Below are 24,177 nucleotides of genomic sequence, written 5' to 3' on the forward strand. Positions count from 1 at the left end.
GACCATCCGATATTTTAGTGCTGGATCGAGTTAGTTGACGTAGTTAGACTGGAAGCTGTCGGCGCGCTGGCGGGCGGGCGGGCAGTCCTTGTGGTAGTAGCTCGGGGCCACGGAGGCCTGGCGCAGCGGCGACAGCGGCGGGCCCCGGGCCGCGTGCTACGAACACCGCTGCACTGCGCGTGACCTGCCGTACAAAACAAAGGTACATTTAAAATAGTTGGTTTTTAGGGTTCCGTACCCAAAGGGTAAAACCGGCCAAGTGCGAGTCGGACTCGCGCACGGAGGGTTCCGCACCATCAACAAAAAATAGGGCAGAACAAGCAAAAAAAAAGTCACCCATCCAAGTACTGACACCGCCCGACGTTGCTTAACTTCGGTCAAAAATCACGTTTGTTGTATGGGAGCCCCACTTAAATCTTTATTTTATTCTGTTTTTAGTATTTGTTGTGACATCATCTGTGAAAATTTCAACTGTCTAGCTATCACGGTTCGTGAGATACAGCCTGGTGACAGACGGACGGACGGACGGACGGACGGACGGACAGCGGAGTCTTAGTAATAGGGTCCCGTTTTTACCCTTTGGGTACGGAACCCTAAAAACGGGACCCTATTACTAAAACTCCGCTGTCCGTCCGTCCGTCTGTCACCAGGGTGTATCTCACGAACCGTGATAGCTAGACAGTTGAAATTTTCACAGGTGATGTATTTCTGTTGCCGCTATAACAACAAATACTAAAAACAGAATAAAATAAAGATTTAAGTGGGGCTCCCATATAACAAGCGTGATTTTTGACCGAAGTTTAGCAACGTCGGGCGGGGTCAGTACCAGGGATGTTGCGAATATCCGCATCCGCAACCGCGGAACTTCCGCATTATTTTCAACATCTGCATCCGCATCCGCATAAAATCGATGCGGTATTAATGCGGATGCGGATGTGGAACAGGTCGGTACAGGAACGTCTTAGCATCGGCGTAAGTGCTAGACTGCTAGGTAATTTAGTCATTAACCAAAAAACCTATTAGAAATGAGCAGTCAAGCGTGAGTGGGACTTAATGTACGAAACCCTTGGAACGCGAGTCCGACTCGCACTTGGCCGGTTTTTTAAATAAAAATTACTAAAATGTAATATTTGACGTTTATTATGGTACTATCTTGACATCCGCATCCGCGGATGTGAGCCTTTAAAAATCCGCATCTGCATCCGCTTCCGCGGATGTCAAAAAATCGGCATCCGCAACATCCATGTGGTCAGTACTTAGATGGGTGACCTTTTTTTTGCTTGTTTTGCTCTATTTTTTGTTGATGGTGCGGAACCCTCCGTGCGCGAGTCCGACTCGCACTTGGCCGGTTTTATTTGAAATTAGACGCATAGGTAGCGCGTCAAACCATGGTTGCAAGAGTAGTGCTATCGCTAGGCCTAGAAAGTAATGATTAGATGTTTGGCTTCCCGAGTTTTGTAACCGCAAGTTGAAGAGGCCTTTCGTATATCTTTTGAACTTAATGAAAATGTAATTAAAGGTAATAATTCTATTCCTAATTTAACACTAAATAAACAGTGATTGCAGGCTTAAAACAATACCTAATCACGTCTGTACCAGACTATTTCACTTTCATGAGCACTTGCTCATTTGAAATGCAAATAAAACAAATTGAACACAAATAAACGGAATGTTCAGATTTGTAATAATAAGACGTTGTTACAAGATTTATACGAGAAGCAAAATGAACAAACAAATCCTTACATTAAACACAAAGAACCAGCGGCCTTGAATAAAGGAAGCCTGGTGAATCGTCTGCGGAGTTAGCATCTATTTTCTATATTCCTCTGTAGGAGCCGGAAAAATGTCCGCCCACTGCCCAGTCATCCAATCGCGTATACAAAGCGCATTGCTTTAAGCTAACCAATACACATGTGAACTACGATTACATACAGTTTTAATGAATCCCGGAGACACACTAGAACTGGTTCACCTGAGACGTTAAACTTACTAGCAATGTAGATATTAAGCGAGATAAGGATATATCGCAGACTCGCTCAGACAGTGACTTAAATGTGTCAAGTCCGCGCTGAATGAATGGATTGTTTACTTTCTCAACACCTTCTCGTTTTAAAAGTGAACTTTATTTTCTTTATGGGAGATAAGTAAAATGGCAACCTGGTAATCTTCTGAACATTATATATACCTACCTAGTCAATTAGATAACACACATTCTTCTGTAGTAACAAAGGTGAGTTAAAATTTAAGCAGTTAAATAAAAGGGTGATAATGATAACCTTGTGATAGAGCGTGCATAGGCAGGAGTGCATGGTCACATGGAGTCAGGATCCCAGGTCACCGTGGGTATTACCCATGCGCAGGCCTTTCTGTCATCAATTAAATAAAACAATTAGATAAAACAAAAGCAATGAAGTAATTTACTAAAGAAACAAAACAATATTATTATATGATAATAAGTAAAATTGAAATAATAAAGAATCTGATAAAATCTGGTCAATACATTATTTACTTTTGGACATAGAAGGCCCACATATACAGTAGTGTGCGATATAATAAATAGCAGTCAATAAGAAAAAGAAAATTAAGGAAAAACTATAATTTTAAATCAATTACATTGGACCTTTTTTTATTATACCTCTCAATGACTATACATTATTTTAAAATTAACTGCAACCTTTAATTAAATAATATTGGGAGTAAAAAAATTATAATCATGAAAACCGTCGTTTTTACCACGTGTCCGACCCTGCGGCCGGCACAATTTTGGATTAGGATAAAAACTGGTTCAATGGTGGATAACTTGTTGAATAAAACGTTGATTTCTATAAAATGCACATTGTATTTCACTTTTCACATACTTTTTGCTATGAATAGACATTATAACTAATTTTACTGGTTTTGTATAAAGAATTGCAATTTGCATTGTGCAGCCATTTTTGGTAGAGAGACAAAACATAGATAATATATCTTTGACATAAACCTAGGTCGAGCTGTTTGAGGTATCAAAATAAACTATCTCAACAACGAATGGCAAATTACTCATAAATCTTATAATAATACATATAACGCTCAAACATCCCGCCCGCCAAGAACAGAATGTTCTTCTTACCGCCCGCCATGACATCACATCATACAGAAATATATAGAAGTACAACATAACAAGGTTTAGGCACTGCACATTACTAAGTTAATAAACTAAAATTACTAACTAGAGTCAACATAACATCAATAGATAACTTTGAACTCTAAAATTTTAAACAAAACAATACAAGTTAAAATGTTCACTAGTCTATAAGTAAGAGATCATGAACATCTTTGATAACAATCTATAGAGATAGAGATCACAGGCTTAACTAAGGCAAGTTACATTTGTATGCTAAACACTTTTTAACATTCACTACTATACCCGTACAAAGTGAGTATCATCAATCATTAGGGGCTTTACCCTTTTATAACAACATAACATAAATGAAATTAAAGAAACATTTATAATTATACCTATTAGGCACAAATAGTACTCTTTCCTATCAGTTATTTTGAACAAGTACACTAGCATAGTTTTACATAACTAGTAGAATTTAAAGTATTAAATTATTAATAGGAACTTTAGTGACAGCCTTGTAGGAACTTCATTAAGTACCTAACATTATACAGTAACAGTATAAACCATATACATTTGCTGTACCATTTGGGTACCTACAACTAACATTAACACATTAATAACATACTCTTAGTCTTGCTCTGACTGGTAACAAGATAAGAATACAGAAAATAAAACAATAACTAGATTACAAATAATACTAGTTAGCAACCGGCAACACTATTAACTTGGAAACAGGTCTCACAAGTGTGGAATGTTTACATTTTAAGGTAACGACTCTAGTGACATTATCTGGACCAGGATGCTTTTCTTGCACTAACCCGTATAACCACTTCGAGGGGGGGAGATCATCCTCCTTAACTAACACTACATCACCTACCTGTGGCTCCGGGGTGACCTTAGTCCATTTGTACCTCTGATAGAGCGTCGTTAGGTACTCCTGAGACCATTTTCGCCAGAACTGCTGCATGAGCTTCTGGGTGAGCTGCCATCTATGTAACGGGCTGATCTGAGAATCTTCATAGTTGCGATCTGGAGCAGTTACCAGAGCTTCGCCAACTAGAAAGTGACCTGGGGTGAGTGGACTCGTGTCCACTTCACTTGACGGCAGCTGGTACATGGGCCTACTGTTTAGGCAAGCCTCAACCTGGACCAAAACTGTTGATAATTCCTCGAACGTGAGAGTGGTTCCATCTAGGACTCGTTTCAAATGGTATTTAGTAGAAGCGACACCCGCCTCCCAGAGTCCGCCGAAATTAGGAGCACGGGGTGGAATAAAATGCCATTCGGTACCTTCATTCGCTAAGGCCTCGGCGACCTCTTTCATGACAGAAGACTCGCCCTGCTGGAAGAGGACTCGCAGCTCCTTGGATGCACCGACAAAGTTGGAGCCGTTGTCGCTCCAAATCTCCTTACAGGGTCCCCGACGTGCAACGAACCGTCTGTAAGCTGCTAGAAACCCTTCAGTGGTAAGTGAACTTACTGCCTCCAGGTGGATACAACGTGTTACCATACATACAAACAGTGCTATGTAACCTTTATAGCTTTTACATCCTCTACCTTTGGATATTCTAATATTTATAGGGCCTGCATAGTCGCACCCGGTGCGGTGGAACGTACGAGCAACAGTCACCCTTGTACTAGGTAAATCAGCCATGAAAGGTTGATTTTTGGTGGCTTTGTACTTAATGCATCTCACACATTTACTTAGAATATGCCTAATCAAGCTTTTGGCACCGATAATTAAAAACTTGGATCTTACATAATTTAGGGTGAGTTGGGGCCCTCCATGGAGAGTCCTTGTGTGAGCGTCACTCACAATCAACTTCGATAAGTGATGGTCATGAGGCATTATTATAGGGTGTTTAACATTATAAGAATGATCGCTATGCTCAATCCTACCTCGAGTTCTCATAATGCCATCCTCGTCCAGGAAGGGACACAATGATACTATAATGCTTCTCCGGGGGATTGGATTAGAATTATTCAAGTTAATTAACTCCCGAGAGAAAGCTGAGGATTGACTTGCTTTGATACCTACCTTTAAGGCATTATCGAGCTCCCTTGCGGTCAGATAGGATGGAAACGATTCTCCTTTCAGTTTTCTACAAAACCTGAGACAGTAAGCTACTACCCTTACCGTCTTGGATAAAGATGAGTATTTCGTCCAAACACTCAACTCTTCGGATAGCTGATCAGAGGATAAAACAGTACATACATTTACTTTCATGGGCTTGGCTTCAAGCTCAGTGGATACAGTTTCGGATGTTGGATGCTGGTAGTTGGGGTCTTGTAGCCATGCTGGACCATGGACCCACAACTCGAATTGGATAAAATCGGCTGGTGACATTCCTCGACTTGCACAGTCTGCCGGGTTGCTGGTGGATTCTACATGCGCCCACTGATCATGGTTTAGTATGGATAGAATATCAGTGACGCGGTTGGCAACAAACGTTGTCCAGCGGTTCGGCTCCCCTTGAAGCCAAGCTAGGACTATAGTCGAGTCTGTCCAAGCCCTGCAACGACTGACTGGGATGGATAGAATAGCGGATACTTCTCCCAGCAGTTTGGATAAAAGAACTGCCCCGGACAGTTCAAGTCGGGGTATGGATAATTGGCGGATTGGAGAAACCTTCGTCCTGGCTGCGACTAAATGGACAGTGACATTACCTTCATGATCCACTACACGAAGGTATACGACTGCTGCATAAGCGTCGTTGGATGCGTCGCAATAGCCATGTAGCTGGATATCACTCGCGTCTTGCCGGACACCAACCCATCTTGGCATGATGAAGGTGTTGAGAACCGGCAGCTGCTCCCGGAACTCGTTCCACTCCGTCAGCAAGTTGGAAGTTACTTCCTGGTCCCACGAGTGACTTGTGTTCTTCCTGACAGGATCCAGCCCAAAGCGGTGTTTTGTGCTATCAGGGTAGACTTCGGATCCCGTACAATACCATCCGTCAGGGTCTGTCCATACACCTCAGCACCCAGCAACATGTCCACATGGCCTGGAGTCTCATATCCTGGATCTGCCATCTTTAAATTCTTCAATTCTGGCCAATCATGAATCTCAACTTTCTGTGAAGGAATGGGATTAGTAACCTGACTTACCACATATGCCTGAACAACACAACTAAAAGAGCCACAAGTGGATTGTATTACGAATTGAACCTTGTGCTTAATTGCTGTTGGCAATGGGACTTTCTCCCCGCCCAGTCCTGAAGGATCAACACTACTATTTACAGGTATCTTGTGTAACTGAAGTAACTGAACAGTATGCTCAGTCACAAATGATATTTGTGAACCCTGGTCAAGAAATGCCCTAAGTGTATGACAATTGCCCTTATTTTCTACCTTAACTAATGCCGTAGTTAACATTACCTCACTATTGGAAGTATTGGATTCACACGAACCTTCAGTAGCATGCGCTACAATGTTACTAGGTACAGGTTCCTTCTGCTCTGGCTTCTCATGGATAGCTTCACGCTGTTTGGTGTGGATCTTTTCCCCTTCACTGACTCGACTCGATGGCACTGAAGGTGGTTGCTCGCTATCCAGATGCAGCAGGGAATGGTGACGACGGCCACAACGCTTACATGATGTGTCGCGCTTGCACTGTACTGCAGAATGCTTTGCTCCAAAGCAGTTGAAGCACAACGCCTTGTTTTTGACAAAGTCCCGCCGTTGTTGTACCGAGTCCTGGCTAAACTGCTTACATTGATACAACAAGTGAGCCTCTGCACAGCATGGACAGGATACAGATGACGCCGTTGTAGTAACACTGAACACTTTAGGATGCTCTGTTTCTTTGGATCTTGTTTCTCTCTTGTTACTTGGCTCTAGGAACTCTAATGCTCTGAATCTGGATTCCAGGAACGTTGAAAATTCACTAAAAGTTGGTAGTGAATCTGAGTTATCACTGATCTTGTGTTCCCATTCTTTCCGGGATTCCTGATCAAGCTTCTGTATGATCAGGTGGATAATGATGAGATCCCAGGTTGAAACGTCAACATTCATGTTGGTGAGAGCACTTAAACATTCATTTGTTGTGTCTAATAACTGCTTGACTCCATAAGAAGATGCAGTGGATAAGGTCTTTTGGCTTATTAATCGGTTGAGTATGCATGATGAGATATAGCGTGTGTTGCTGTACCTTTTCTTTAATAAAGCCCAACATTGTTCATAATTAGCATCAGTTATAGGTGTGTGTCGGATCAATTGCTCTGCCTCACCTGTCAGGTGACCTTTCAAATAATGGAGCTTCTGCACAGGTGCTAAAGTTTGATTGTTGTGGATCACAGATTCGAATAAGTCATGAAAGGTAGGCCACTCTGCATACTTGCCAGAAAACACTGGGATAACAATTCTTGGTAGCTTCACTGCACTGGATACGTTGGATACATTAGATTCATTTTGCATATTGTGTGAGTGAGCTGTGGATGCTGTTGGCAAGCTTGCTTGAGGGTTGATTTTGTCCAAAGCCTCTTTTAACTGACATTTATATTCGATGTATTTTTCTTCGACTCTATCATAAGTTTCAGCCGTGAAGTAGGTATTGTTAGGATCCTCGGATTCTAACACAATAGCCTGATGATTGTTTTCGAAGCATTTCCAATAGCCTTCTAACAGTTCTAACCTTGTTTCTAAGTATGTAATTGTAATCCGCGACTTGGGTGATTTTTTGAGGTTAGAAGCGGCTTTATCAATCTTCTCTTCTGTATTTTTCTGTAATTTTATGTATGAGTCGACTTCCATCTTAATATTGGTGATGAATTTTCACTGATTTCAATTGTTTCATAAACATCCGGTTTCGTTTGGACCAAATGTCCGACCCTGCGGCCGGCACAATTTTGGATTAGGATAAAAACTGGTTCAATGGTGGATAACTTGTTGAATAAAACGTTGATTTCTATAAAATGCACATTGTATTTCACTTTTCACATACTTTTTGCTATGAATAGACATTATAACTAATTTTACTGGTTTTGTATAAAGAATTGCAATTTGCATTGTGCAGCCATTTTTGGTAGAGAGACAAAACATAGATAATATATCTTTGACATAAACCTAGGTCGAGCTGTTTGAGGTATCAAAATAAACTATCTCAACAACGAATGGCAAATTACTCATAAATCTTATAATAATACATATAACGCTCAAACACCACGCACCATCACAAGTCAGTAAGATGATTACTTAGGCTATAGTTTTGTAAGTTAACTCGCTTCTGGTGATCAGTTGAGGCTAGCCAGGCCCCGAGGCGGGTAACAATGCTGGCGCGGAGGTAGATCGCCGGCGCGCGTACTACTTACCACTAACCACCTACCGCCATCTTTGAGGCCGTTACTCGCGTTTGTAAGTGTACTATAGTGCGTCAAGCTAATCTTGTCAGTAGCAATGTACTGCAAATTAAAGTAGGGTAACACCATGTAACACTCAAAGAGCAGAATTGCGCTAAGAAAAGCAGCAATGTACATCGAACCAAAACGTGTTTATTTTTCCGCCCTTCATACGTCAGTTCGAGTGAATTATCATAACCTCAAATTTTAGTAATGTTTACCGTCAAAGAGCATGATTGTACATTGTAGGCACCTTAGCTTTGCTTGAGGTCATGCATAATCATGGTATTTAATGGTGACAGCAGAAATTTCTCTTGAAATAGAAACGATTCAGAATGTAAACAATAAGATGATGGCTGTCATTCACGATCCACATTCCACCGATAACACACAGATGACACGCGATTTTGGAATTATTCGAACACAGTGTTGCTAACCCGCGATTTTTCAAATTTGCCGCCGTTTACTACTGACAAGATTTGGTTGATCCAGTATACTCTGGTGACCTCGATGAGGCGATCCAGGCGGGCGACAACGCTGGCGTGGCTGGCGCGAAGGTAGCTCGCCGGCGCGAGTACTCGTCACCACCAACCACCTACCGCCATCTTTGAGGCTGTTAGTGTAAGGCCTGAGTGGACGCTCGAAGCGGAGCGTTCGGCGGGGCCTGCAGGTTGGCATCGGGCTAACAAGTGATTTAAGCGGCGTGCACTAAGGCCGCTCCTATACGCTTGCATTTTTTTAACATGCACGCCGCACGCCCCGCCGCGCTGCACGCCCAACTCAAGCGTCCACTCAGGCCTTACTTGTGTTTGTAAGTGAACTCACCTCTGGTGACCACGATGAGGCGATCCCGGCGGGGACGTGGTGGGCGACAACGCTGGCGTGGCCGGCGCGGAGGCAGCTCGCCTGCGCGAGTACCCTTCACCACCAACCACCTACCGCCATCTTTGAGGCTGTTACTCGCGTTTGTAAGTGAACTCACCTCTGGTGACCTCGATGAGGCGATCCCGGCGGGGACGTGGCGGGCGATAACGCTGGCGTGGCCGGCGCGGAGGCGGCTCGTCGACGCGAATATTCGTTACCACCGACTGCCATGGTGGTGCCGCCGCCTATGGGGTCCGTTACTCGCGTTATGCTGATGCCGGAGGCAGAGCGGGTTGGCCGGTGTGTAACTGAAAAAATGAGGCAGTTTGTTATGATTAAAATTTTACTTTTACAGTGTAAATTTAAATTATATCTTCAGAGACAATGGTTGAAATTTTATTTGGTGCAAAAACACTCAAAATAAAAAAATGGCCTAGGTCGTGGTCGCTCGGTAGGGTACCCAGAAGGCAGGCCGCATTGCCCCGCTGGATGGCAATGCTGATCCGCTGGGCAAAATATTGGCCAGCCCTCTGGTCACCAGAAGCCTCTATAAGGCGCTTTGACAGCTCCTTATAGAGGCTACGCGCGCTAGGTCCCCACGGCCCCAGGGTTTCCACCCCAAACGCCGCAAATATGTAGCTAAAATAGATCAAAACGAACTACTAATATATGATGTCTAACCCAATACTATTTACTAGGAACATACAAGATGGGATTTTATAGAGTAAGGGAAAATTATATATATTTATTTTATAACATCTCAAAATTTAACTTAGATGATAATTTGATTGATGTCAATTTCTAAGATAAATTGCCTAACACATAGATCAATTTTATGATAGATTCAGTGAAAGATAAATTGCTTCACCAAGTGCCACTTCGAATCAATTGGTTTTGCTACGAAGTTCGTAGATCTACGACGTAGAGGGCTACGAGCGTAGACTTCATAAATAGGACAACAACAACATCTAGACATTGTACTTCGTTTTTTAGCATTAGAAATAAGGTAAACAATCTTGATGTGTCTTTTAATTGATAAACACATTTTAAAAATAAGTTACGGTAAATATGTAACAATTATGAATCTAATACGATCTTTTATAGTCTTCTGCTTTCATAAGTAATAGTTATTGATTTTTAAAAAGTGTTTTTCAATTAAAAGACATGTCAAAATCGTTTACCTTCTTTCAAGTTCTTTCTAATGCTAAAAAAACGAACTATAGGTGTTATTCTAGCTCCGCTATTTTCTACATTCTATATTCGTTAGTTTTTAAAGATGGCGTCGCAAGGTTACAACAAAACAAGATAAAAATATATAAGTAGGTCCACTAACGATTGCCCAAGTCCTTATGGCTTTGACATAAGGTCCGTTATTACAAAACTATGTGAATTCTGGGGCTAGCATCCACTACACAGCCTGAGGGCAAACATGGAGTCGACGAGGCGAGTAAAAGAGAAAATTGTTTTCTGTCCACCGAAAATACACAGCTTTTAAATCTTCCATATCTCGACTATTTATCTGCACGGACTGCCCAATTAAATGTAAGCTTTCACGTAAATAAGTAATCTTAAATCTAAAAATATCGTGTTAATTGTTGACTGCAACGTATATTAAGTGATCTGATCTCACATACAAAGTTATGATATATGTACTTGCAGAGCAATTTCACTTATGTAACAAACATGTTTACCGAGCTACCCTCGACCTTGTGTGAGGACAGCGAATACACGAAATGATACACCATTCCGAGTAGCTTTATTTAGTATTATTGTAACTGATTTATTTTGATTTACTGAAACTGATCTCATTTCATTTGTGTCTGTATTACCTATTCTCAAAGACTTAGAATGGTTGCTATGACCTAACGCCTACTTCAAGACTACGAAAACGACTGTTTTAGCTTAGAAATAACTTAGTAAATCAGCATCGTGAGCAAGGATTTCGGCCGATAACTCGACACCGTACAAGTGGTGGATGTGGTGTAGACCATAGAGAGATCGTTTCAGGCCCTACTTATATACTTACCCCCGGTGTAGCTAAACAACCCCAAAGGCCACGACCTCGGCCTGTAACCCGACGCTGTAGAAGTGGTGGACATCGTGCTGCCGTGCTAACAACATATGCAGTAATCGCAGTTGAAAAGTCATGCAATTGTTTATCTTGTTCTCTTTGAATAAGTTCTTTATTTAAACGATGATTTTCATGCAAGTACTGCACTTACTATTAGGAGGGCAGCGTGGAGAGGGTGAAAGAAGATTGTTTTAGCCCCTACGTATACACTCACCCCCGGTGTAGCTAAACAGCCCCGCAGGCGAGGACCTCGGCCGATAACCCGAGGCTGTAGAAGTTGTAGACATGGTAGAAAGTGTGGAGGGAGATCGTTTGAGGCCCGGCGCGTCGCCAGAGGCCGTGGACGTTCGGCGGGGCCGCGACTGCCGCTTCGACCCGGTTCTACAGACGCCTAGAGTGGCAGAGGGAACCTTGATCAGAACAATATTATTTATAAATATGTATTAAATAATCACATATCTGTTTTTCAGTAAATACGCGTACGTTTTCATTTCTATATATACACTAATATAAAATGTTAACAAATATATACATTGACTCCGACCACGTTAACTTTGTATAGACTTCGCAGTAACGATGCATAGATATCCTTTAATAGCGCCGTATTTGATGAAGACGATATACTGACATGGAAACTTAGTGTAGTGGAACTCAATCATACATTTATAATTATTTAGCGGACAAACCGTGACATAAAAATAGGCGTTAGAACTAAATCCACATATTGCCTTTGTAAACCATTTTTTATTAAATGAGCAAGCTGACTTCATATATTAAACCCTGGCTCCATTTTAACTATTATGTTTCGCCAAAGCATCGATCAATAAGATTGACTAGCCGCAGTAACAATATTATTGGAGGGCTATAACGGCCCGCAGTCACGCGACTAAGTAGCTGGTTCTGGGTAACTTGTTAATTTTGAGACAAATTATCAAACTACAGACGTAATTGAAGGCAATTTAGCTGCTTGTTTGAGGCCTTTAATAATTAACTCAGTTGTCAACTCTTATACAAACAGTAACAAATAAAATACTGGACGAGTATTGATGGTTATTATCGTAAAATTTTATCTTTTTACACGACTGCCTCAAAAAAAGAGTGTATTGTTTTCAGGGTTCATGTTTGTATGTGGGTATGTAAGTTTCTTTGTTACACCGTAACAGCTAAGTGCCTGAACCGATTTAGGTGTTTGAGATATCATTGGAATCCTTACGTCATCCCGAGTAACATAGGCTATGTGACGTCATCACAAAACCAATATGGCGGATTAGGCACTACAAATTGTGCAACCGAAACAAAAATAAAACTTATAAACCTATCGAGTTGGGTATTAAAATAAAGGATTTTGAAAGACGATTCTAAAACTGTACACAAAATATGGTTTAAACTATTCATTTGGTAGGACAAGATTTTACAAAATATAAGTATAACGCAAAGATAAATGAATTGTCTAAATCTATTGAATGGGGTATTAAAAGAAAGGATTTTTAAGGCGATCATACGAATATATATAAGTTATATGTTTAATTGTATCGTTGGAGAGAAAATACGAAATGTTCTACATCGCGCTAATGACATTTCTCTTTGCAGATATATACGACAACGTCATACGTGGCGCTTACGTTATTTTCAATTGCGAAAGTGTCAAATACGAAAGGAACGGTTTGAACGATTGACTAGGTAAGCATTTCTCAAAAAATTTGTACATTTCGATCACATCTTAGATTTCTATAAAATTGGTATGCTGGTAAAGTACATGAAGCTGAACAATTTCCACCATATTTCCCAAAATGTCCAAGAAAGTTTGTATGAAACATCCTTTTTTGTTACCAGATTTCCTTACACATTTGGTAAGAAAAAAAGAATGTTTCATACAAACTTTCTTGGACATTTTGGGAAATATGGTGGAAATTGTTCAGCTTCATGTACTTTACCAGCATACCAATTTTTATAGAAATCTAAGATGTGATCGAAATGTACAAATTATTTGAGAAATGCTCAGGTACTCTGAATAAACATATTGTGCTGTTTATTATAAGATTTAACTTGAGACTTTGAATAGAAGACACTATTATCATGACTGTAGAAGGCAGGTCTTTGATGATGATTTTAATTTTGCACGACAAATTTTGCAAATCCCGGAGCACACGTGCTACTGTTGTGAAACAATATTTTACGAGAAGCAAAGACTGGGAGCTTAAGATAGATGGGCTCTTCCTGCAACTTCCACGAGTATTTTAATAACGAAAGCCGAAGGCCGAACTCCGCATAGGGTCGACGCTCCGAAGCGTAAGGCAGGTGCGTGCTTCCTGTAAATTCCCCAAGTATCTTAATTGCGAAGGCCGAAGGCCGAGCTCCGCGTAGGGCCGAAGGCCCGAAGCGTAAGAAAGGTGCACGCTTTTTGCAGTTTCCCCAAGTTTCTTAATTGTAAATACCGAAGGCCGAGCTTCGCGTAGGGCCGAAGGCTCGGAGCGTAAGAGAGGTGCATGCTTCCTGCAGCTTCCCCAACTATCTTAATTGCGAAGGCCGAAGGTTCGCGTAGGGCCGAAGGCCCGGAGCGTAAGAAAGGTGCACGTTATTTGCAGCTTCCCCAAGAATCTTAATTGCGAAGGCCGAATGCCGAGCTTCGCATAGGGCCGAAGGCCCGGAGCGTAAGAAAGGTGCACGCTTTCTGCAGCTCGAAGTATCTTAATTGCGAAGGCCGAAGGCCGAGCTTCGCGTAGGGCCGAAGGCCCGGAGCGTAAGAAAGGTGCACGCTTTCTGCAGCTCGAAGTATCTTAATTGCGAAGGCCGAAGGCCGAGCTTCGCGTAGGGCCGAAGGCCCGGAGCATAAGAAAGGTGCACGCTTTCTGCAGCTTTTCCAAGTTTCTTAATTGCGAAGGCCGAAGGCCGACCTTCGCGTAGGGCAGACGGCCCAGAGCGTAAGAAAGGTGCACGTTTTCTGTAGCTTCCTCAAGATTCTTAATTACAAAGGCCGGAGGCCTAGCTTCGCGTAGGGCCGAAGGCCCGGAACGTAAGAAAGGTGCATGCTTTCTGCAGCTTCCCTAAGTATCTTAATTGCGAAGGCCGAAAGCCAATTTATAATTATGTAGTTGCAGAGATATTAAGCCATAGCACTTTTCAATTCGTCTGGTTTTTGGGTCCGACCTATTTAGGTTTTTAAGCACGTTTTATGCTAACATATCAAAATATCAACATGATGAAAGCTCCTTGAAGTAACTTAAGTGCCTTAAATCATATAAAAAATGTGGTTGGTTTGTATGGTCACTAAAATGTATAAAATAAAATAAATTAATTAAAAATTAAAAAACACGACTGCAATTTAAAAGCGAACTGAAAAGCTAAAAATAATTTTTAGTTATGTTAGGTACTCAACTTAATGAATGTAAAATATAATATATAGGTAAGCGTTCTGTCAGGGTCGTAAACAGCAAACGGAAAAGTTTAGGCTCATTTAGGATCGTGACTGTACCTGTATATTTTATTTCGATGCAGTCGGGGACCTGTGAATGGGAAAAATTCAATATATCAAGGTCCCCGACTGCAATCGAAATAAAATATACAGGTACAGTCACGATCCTAGACGAGCCTAAACTTTTCCGTTTGCTGTTTACGACCCTGACAGAACACTTACCTATATATTATATTTTACATTCATTAAGTTGAGTACCTAACATAACTAAAAATTATTTTTAGCTTTTCAGTTCGCTTTTAAATTGCAGTCGTGTTTTTTAATTTTTAATTAATTTATTTTATATAAATAGGTATCACAGACGTTGTCGTTCCGTATGATCTTTTTTGTGAAACGACTCGACATACATATGTATACGTATACATACATCGAACGGCTACTTAATACTGACTTCACCTTAGTAGTTGATAGAGAAATGATATAGGCAATAGTAAGTAAAAAAACTTCAAGTGTCGATACAAACACTCCGTGAAGTGTATTAGAACAAATTAAATTATTTTCAGAAAATATTTTAATTTGTTTTTATTTCAAGTAGACACACTACTATATAAATTATAAACTTTAAATAAATGTCATATACTAAAAAGTGACCAAGGCCTCCAGTGCCCCAGGCTGGAATCGAACCAACGTCCTCTGCTATCGCGGTGCCTGTGCCATTCGTGAAGTTTCAAGAACACCATTTAATTCGATTGATTAGTTAGACTGTACCTAAATTGCAGTCATTCTATTAAAAGTTTTCTTTTCTGGCACGTGAAAATTAAGTTGCTACCTTTGAGAATACCTGAGGCATTAGTATTCAATTTAGCTTTCGTCTGGCACGTCCGACTCGTACGGCAAATTGCCGAGCGACACAGTTTCTCAAACACGGGCTCGGAAACAACGCATCCGCCTAGTTTGATTTCATTCGACTATTCGCAATTTGGAATTATTACTCGTAAGTAAATTTTGATATTAGTTTAGTTTTAGTATCAAATAGTAAAATTCATTCATCCTGTTTCCTAATTAAAAGTCCCCTAATTATTACTTTCTCCCTTCCTAATTTTAACGACCCGAAATATTTTTCATCCCCAAATGTTAGTTTACTCTTTTTACTCGTACCTAAAAGTATGCAGGAGTTTCGCCTTTAACAGGTAATAATATATTACGGTTCCGATTTACCTGTTAATTTAAAAACTAAAATGCTGAAAACTCAGCACAATATGTCACCTAATAAGAAAACAGTTTAAAAACTCATATTTTGAAAATTTGTACCTACACCGTTCAAATGGTAGTACCTATTTCAGAATGGATACAGTAATAAGGTATGAAAATACGATATTTCTAGAAACAGTTTCAGTAAAATTTAGCACCACAATGTCAATTAAACAGCAACGAAAATGCACTTAAGTTACACAATATTACACATACCAGTAGGACATTGGCGGCCCATGGAACACTTGCCCTCACAGATGGTGCGCTGGCTCAGCATGGTCTGGTACGAGTCTAGCATGACCCGGCACTCCGATAGGTCGCTGTCGGCGAGCGCGAGGGACGGGTAGCGCTCTTTTAGACGTCTTCTCTCCTATACAAATTAATGAAAATATATATTGTTTAGGAGATTTGTGGAAAACGTTAAAAAAAATGGGAAGTTATTAAAAAAATAAAGACATTAACACTGCCAGCGACTCGCTAGGGGAGTTCACAGTTCGTTCACTGTTTTTCCCGTGTTATCGGCTACGCTCGTAGCGCGTAGCTCGCGCTGGCACTGAATGTGTTAACTATTAACTACTTACTCGCTTTCGGCCCTACGCTTCTTTACCCTAAAACATGCCAGTCAAGCTCATTAATGTAACATTACATGACATTACTGCTATTAATGTCATATACCTACCTACGTGTGCAATGTAGATACCTAATGATGAGTAATGCTATACCGTCAGTTTCTATTACAAGTCCATTAGCTTTGTTTGATGACAACGACATAGTTCTGACCTAGGTTGCACTAGACAAGACCAAGTTTCCATATAGACTTAACCTCAATTTCGCAGGATCTCGGAGTTTACTGCAAAGCAAACGTTGTTTTCAGGAATTAAGTACGTGAGCTAGAACATAAAGCTGCGGATGCAGGAAATGAAACTCGGTAATTAGTTTGCTCTTGCAACTTGTGTGTTACCGTCGTCGTGTATTTTAATTGGGCGCCGTACAACCAGAAAAAAATACCGTAAAATGGGGTGAGTAGGGCCAAAACTGAAATTCAAAACTCGATAACATTTTATTTTTACATATGAAAACTGAATGGTGTATATAATAAGTGTTCCGGACGTTTGTATTTTAGTTTTTATTTTATTTTGGGTAGTTCCATTTCATAACTGACGATAAAGAGGAAAACCCGCCTCACCCCGTAGTGCCTCGTATTTGGGGTGAGAAGGGGTTTTCATACAAAGGTGATTTTGGAAGATTGTTGGATCGTTTTTTTATTATGCCTATTACTGTAGCTCCATTTTAAATTTAAATACATTATTTTTGTAGCAGTAGCCTTAAAATCCCTTCTCACCCCCCTCTCAAACCTTCTTTCCCCAATCATAACCCACCTCTCCCCGCGAAACCTACTCACCCCGTTTTACGGTATTTTTGTTATTATTGAAATATCTTCTTATAATATTCATTGAAGTATAAGAAGTTTTTGAAATGCTTTAATGAAGTCACAGTTGGTCGTCACAATAATATCTTAGAAAGATGACAACAATTGAAAAAGCGAACATAGAAAATGAGGGTGAGAATGGACACGTTGTACGGACCCTTATCGATCAAATTAGCGATGTACCGAAAGGGTTCCTTTGGTGATGAGCACGGGGCGAACATAATAAACCCGCCCTCGGCTCTTACATCACAGTTAACGAACGCTGAAATACAATTTCCACAAGAATTGCCTTTGTCGTGGCGGTAAGAAAGGAAAATGAACTTCGTAAACGAGGGTACGACAACATGTTACGTAAATATTTTAATAAATTAGGTATTCGGTTTTTGGCGCAAAGCCAACAATTGAAAGTAAACCTTTCGCAAACATCTAGCATGTTTTGACTAATGGTTGACGTGATGGTGGGAAAATATTTTCGGATTCACAATTTTCTTTAAGAAGATGTATAAATAATCACTTTTCCATACACGGAGAGTAGGTAAGTTGCTTCCGTTTTGTATTTGCTAGTCGACTATGTGCAGTTACTAACTTACACAACTTTTCTGCCACCACGCAATTTTCATAAAATACCTATGTAATAATATATGTAGGTATTTCGAAGTCCTGTAGCTGACGCTGAAAGCCGAGCTTTTGGTGACCATCGCCCATTTCTACCATGTTGGAAGAGAGAAGTGATAGACATACCTCAACTAGTTTGTAGGTCTCGAAGTCTTGCAGCTGACGCTGGAAGCCTAGGTTCGGGTTGGCGACAGCGCGGCCCGCACGCACCACCTTGAGCGCTTCACGCCAGTTTAACGGTGTCACCGACATGATGTACGCTACCGCTACTGTCACGCTGCGCGACATACCCGCTAAACTGTGAACAGAAACATAGCTATGTTTAATATTTATGATATAAACTTTTATTATACTATAAAAAAATAAAAAACACGAGATTCGGTCTTTCAGGCAGCAGGAACCTTTGACGCAAAATGCGGAATCTTTCGTATTGTGTAAATTCACTGAGAAACTAAGCTTAAGCTTAACCTTTTCCACGCCGTGTCAAACACAAAAGCTGTCACTCAGACGCCACATCATTGAAGTGTCAAAACTGAAGTTGAACTATATGTATATGCACGTAGGTCGATGTTGCTCTGTGGTCTTCGATTAATCGGTCTTTGGCGTTGAACCTACGGTGCGGATATATCGGTCATTGGCGTCCAAAAGGTTAAGTTTGAATAATCAAGGGTTGTGTTTGTTAGTGTTAAGCAAGCTGCCAATTGGCCCAATCTATCTCTAACTACAATGCAAAGCTACTTAAGTCTGAATAGACAAATATTTGTGTGATAAGTTCATAGATCAGTTTCTTACAAGTTTTCTATGTACCTTCTATTTCGTTTAAACTCAAGAGTTGCATGTATTAAAACATGCATAAAACAGCAATAATTACATAGGATTTCGTGTGGCGAGTAGCTTGGAAACACGCAAATAAAATTAACCGAGATCGATAAAGCGGTCAACTACCATTGACCCGAACAAAAATACAATCAGGTCAGCTAATCCAAACCTGATGAAACCGAATTGTTTAACAAAAACCAATCTTAATTTCTCTATTGGTACCCTAGAAGCTGTACTAAAAAGCAAGCACATCCAATTACAAGATGAAAAATGACATTCGTCTGACTCTGGGGCCATACTGGATGAAGGTTACTGCAGACAGAGACCTATGGAGACAGTTGGAGGAGGCCTATGCCTTACGGCCAACTCTCACGGCACACGGTGGGCTGAAAATCGGCCTCCATAGAAATAGAAACCGAAGTCTTAAATTTGAACTTTTTTTTATTGGAATAGCTTATGTTAGGTTTTATTATGTCCCAAAATTAGCTAATTTGGTTGGAAAAATAATTAATTATATTTTTTTTTCAAAATCTTTGTATGGCGCGTATCAGAAAAAACGAGTTTTCTCCGAAAATAAAAAGTTAACCGTAATATCCTGACAGATGATTTTAAAACCAATTATTCTTGATTTTTCCACATAATTAGAATTTTCCTACGGGGTGCACTTTTTTTTTTTTAAATCGATATATATTTTTTATTTTTATTTTTTTATTTTTATACGGTTATACTCGTTATTTTGACTACAAAAAATGAATTTGAGTTTGATCGAACCAATAACTTACGCGTAGTGAATTTTTGTTCTAAGCAAATGTATGGAGCGTACGAGTAAAACGGATTTTTTTTCAAAAATTAAAGGTATACCGTAATATCCTTGCAGATGATTTAAGTACCAATTATTAATGATATTTTGACATAACGCGAACTTTTCTACCGTATGCACTTATTTAACAAAAAATAAAAAACTTATTTTTTCATGCTGAAATAACTTTCTCTCATTGTTTTAATCAAATAAATAATAAACATACAAGAGTTACAAGTAGAAAATTGAAAATAAAACCATTACATCCTTTACATTATTACCTTTGTATCCTCTTTATTACATTATCTTTGTACTTAATGAAACAGTATTTAACAAATGACACATTGACAACTTATGAGTCTAAAATTAATGATCATTAATGAGGTCCGGTTACAATCGTTAGTAGATATTATGAATGCAGTTTAATCATTAAGGTTTTAATCATTATGCTTATAATTAGACGTAAAACTAATTATAATAGCAATGATATACTCGTAGAATGGTGGTGTTCATTAGTACTAGCAATAAATAGGTAAGGGGTACATTTTATATTTTAGTTCATCTTGAGCTTCTTAACCGCTAACTTACACGACCATAAACCATGGACAGTCTTATTACGAACTTGGACTTGTTTGTTATCCTAAAATCTCAACGATCTAGTTTAAATCACGAAGCTTTGTTTGAAATAGTGCTAACTAAATCAAACCTTAACCTATCAGAAGAAGATCGTGACACCTTGAAAGAATTTTGCCGAAGATTTACAAGAGCTGCTACTGACAGATGGAAGAAAAGCCAACGGAACACAGAAAAATCCTAGTACTAATGAACATCACCATTCTACGAGTATATCATTGCTATTATAATTAGTTTTACGTCTAATTATAAGCATAATGATTAAAACCTTAATGATTAAACTGCATTCATAATATCTACTAACGATTGTAACCGGACCTCATTAATGATCATTAATTTTAGACTCATAAGTTGTCAATGTGTCATTTGTTAAATACTGTTTCATTAAGTACAAAGATAATGTAATAAAGAGGATATAAAGGTAATAATGTAAAGGATGTAATGGTTTTATTTTCAATTTTCTACTTGTAACTCTTGTATGTTTATTATTTATTTGATTAAAACAATGAGAGAAAGTTATTTCAGCATGAAAAAATAAGTTTTTTATTTTTTGTTAAATAAGTGCATACGGTAGAAAAGTTCGCGTTATGTCAAAATATCATTAATAATTGGTACTTAAATCATCTGCAAGGATATTACGGTATACCTTTAATTTTTGAAAAAAAATCCGTTTTACTCGTACGCTCCATACATTTGCTTAGAACAAAAATTCACTACGCGTAAGTTATTGGTTCGATCAAACTCAAATTCATTTTTTGTAGTCAAAATAACGAGTATAATCGTATAAAAATAAAAAAATAAAATAATAAAAATAAAAAATATATATCGATTTTTTACAAAAAAAAGTGCACCCCGTAGGAAAATTCTAATTATGTGGAAAAATCAAGAATAATTGGTTTTAAAATGATCTGTCAGGATATTAGGGTTAACATTTTATTTTCGGAGAAAACTCGTTTTTTCTGATACGCGCCAAACAAAGATTTTGAAAAAAAATTATAATTAATTATTTTTCCAACCAAATTAGCTAAGATTAATTTTGGGACATAATAAAACCTAACAAAAGCTATTCCAATAAAAAAAAGTTCAAATTTAAGACTTCGGTTTCTATTTCTATGGAGGCCGATTTTCAGCCCACCGTGCGGCACATCGAACTGAGAGATATACTTATTACTCGTATAATTATTAGAATGAGATAGCAATATCACTTGCTCCCTCTAACGCATAAATGCGTCCCTTGGAGTGGCCGGCGCTGGCCCATCGTGTAGAGGAGCCATCACCCGACTTTCGGCTGAAATTTTGTTATTGTAACGAACGATAGTAATCAACGGTCAGACTCAGAGGGGCCCTCCCTCGGCGCCAATTTCTAAGAACGAGGGTCAGGAACTACTTACTGTTGTTTAATGAAATATTCAGTCCAAAATTGGTAGCCGCGTTGATTGGATTACAAAGGATTGCGTTTAAAACGTGCACATCAACTAAAATCAGGTCTACTTTTTTAATACTTTAAAGATACCTCAAAATCATTTAAAAATAATTGCGAAGGTGAATGACATGAATGTTAACCATATCTTTTAGCCAGTATCGCATTTAATGTTAAGCTTTATTCCGACGACCAAAACCGCAACACTGTTCAAATATAAACGGTTGATGTTAAATAATATATGAGTTCTAATTTACTCACTGCTCTTTGGTTCGTTATTTTCGATATTTGACTGTTAAAGTTTGACTTATTATTCTAATTTAAAGCAGAAGAATATTGCGGAATGTGTTAAGCATCATTAAATGCTAAAATTAAAGTAATTATTTGAAATATCTGCTTAATAGCATTAAAAACTTTGCTAAACCAATTTAACATTAATTGCTTTGCCTAGCAAACATTATATTATTTAGTACCTACATGAAGTTCACAAGCGCCAATGACGATTATGAATTCATCCTATGGGGCTGCGCGGCTCGTGTGCTTCTTACCAATTTATGAATAGGGCGCCGGAGTTCGAAATGGGAATTTTATAGTTATGCCACAATATAACTTTATAAGCCAAAATATTAATCTTGAGCGTTAAGTAGGTAAGTGGGCGTTTTCTAAAATAAATATTGAAAACCCGATTCTCCCAGATCCTGGTGTTTTTGGGTTCTTTCAACTCAGAATCACTAGTATATTCAATCCTGGTGATAAAAAAAATTGTCCCAAAATTTTGTATGAAAATTGTACATTCCACTACGTCACGTTACATACAAGTGAAAAAATTTCTCATACTAAAAACGTGACGTAATGGAATGGACAATTTGGGACATCTTTTTTTAATGGTAGGATGGAGAGTGCTGTCGATTCTGAGTAGAATGAGCCCAAGAATGTCCAGATTTGAAAGAATCGGGTTTTCGATATTTATTTTAGAAAAAGCCCAAGTATATTAACGATTTCCATTCCTTTATGGGATTTTTAACGTTGCATGATTAAGCATATTCGAATATTAATTATTGTATCACTAGCTATGGTATAACTTTTACAGTAAGTATAGTTGTTTTTTCACATCCATTAATTTAAGTCAGGCATTTTATAGTCGGGAAAATAACAAGTAGGTACAGTTAACTTTACAGTCGAGAAAGAGAGAGTGCGGCGCTTCATGAACCAAACGCGGGGTTTTGGCGGCCAATTGTGAATCACGTGTGAATCCCGTAAGATGCATGATGATGGATACTTAGACTTACCAATGAATAAGTACGTGTCCCTCTCTAAGCCGCGCTGCGTGGATGAAGTCATTGCAGAGAGCGAAGTATTGAGTCAAGTTCTGGTCTGGAGAGTCGGACGCCATTATACAGAGGTAGTGTTTATCCTGCGGACAAGATAAAAAACTTATTAATACTTCTAAAGTCTAAACATACTAACTCATAAATTATTTATTTATTTAATTTAAGATGGTGGAGGATGGAGGATAGTCACAAAACTGAATAAATACTCGTACAGAAATATTTTAGTCATTTATTTTATAGTTACAGATTCAAATAGCACACACTAGTGTGTTCGCGATAGAGAACTTTTGAAACTAGGTACTGCAAACTGCAACACACTATACAAGATACACAAATTACACAATGCGATGGTCCTCGAGAGATGTCTACTAAGAATCAATTACAATTTACCAGGGCGACGGTACATTTTTGTGAATGACATGAATGTGTGTAAATATTTAATATCATTTATTAACAACCTTTTTTAAATCATTAAAAAATAATCGTAAAGTTGTTGAAAATATCAAATTAGCTTCGGCATGCCCAATAAGTAAGTATGTTTGATTCGCCCATATTGTTAGGTTACACACACATAGCGTTTCCGTCAGATTCTATCAAAAATATAGCAGGTAAGTATGGAATTTAACCATAAATGCTAAGAGTTGGTTAAAACATTTTTTAAAGCAACGACATAATTTTAGCGAAGCCGCTCGCGGCTAAAAATGTCAAGTGGATTTTTCGCTCATTATGCAAGCTTCTCATTACTTGTGACACAAATTTCACGAACCTTTTTTTTACCGTTGCAGAACTTAAAACAATAAATACGTATACCTGATACGAATTTATTGTTTTAAGTTTTAATTTATCTCTATAAAATCTTGTCTAACGAATGACAAAGAAATACTTATCGAAATCGGCCCAAAAGTAATATTAGAGTTTGTCAAAAGGATCAGGAGATAAGTAAATACCTTATACTTACTGTCAGGGAACTTCGCTAAGGTCGGAAATTAGTAGGTATCTACGCTAATGAGTAATATGCTCTACACTAATATGCTAAACACATCTATCTAAGAATATTATGCACCATAGTAAAAAAGAATCCTGTTACACACCAT

At 38.9% G+C, this 24,177-nt stretch overlaps 1 protein-coding gene and 1 long non-coding RNA gene across 2 annotated transcripts in view; both read right to left on the reverse strand.

Annotated features, from left to right (window-relative positions):
• LOC134651973 (dual specificity protein phosphatase 22-like) overlaps positions 1 to 24,177 on the reverse strand; it is a 61,943-nt gene continuing 37,766 nt past the window's right edge. Inside the window, exons 3-8 of the mRNA XM_063507118.1 lie at positions 23,042 to 23,166; positions 18,208 to 18,379; positions 16,254 to 16,407; positions 11,589 to 11,765; positions 9,422 to 9,611; positions 1 to 184 (exon numbers count right to left, since the gene is read on the reverse strand). Coding sequence (XP_063363188.1) covers positions 157 to 184; positions 9,422 to 9,611; positions 11,589 to 11,765; positions 16,254 to 16,407; positions 18,208 to 18,379; positions 23,042 to 23,166 — 846 coding nt within the window. The 3' untranslated portion in view covers positions 1 to 156. The remainder of the gene's footprint in view (positions 185 to 9,421; positions 9,612 to 11,588; positions 11,766 to 16,253; positions 16,408 to 18,207; positions 18,380 to 23,041; positions 23,167 to 24,177) is intronic.
• Positions 19,864 to 21,127, reverse strand: LOC134652181 (uncharacterized). The gene is made up of 2 exons (XR_010097168.1): positions 21,037 to 21,127; positions 19,864 to 19,966 (listed from the first exon to the last, which is right to left on the reverse strand). It is a non-coding gene; the product is annotated as an uncharacterized LOC134652181 (long non-coding RNA).

The sequence above is a fragment of the Cydia amplana genome, chromosome 11 (genome assembly GCF_948474715.1).
Source record: "Cydia amplana chromosome 11, ilCydAmpl1.1, whole genome shotgun sequence".
NCBI classification, from domain to species: domain Eukaryota; kingdom Metazoa; phylum Arthropoda; class Insecta; order Lepidoptera; family Tortricidae; genus Cydia; species Cydia amplana.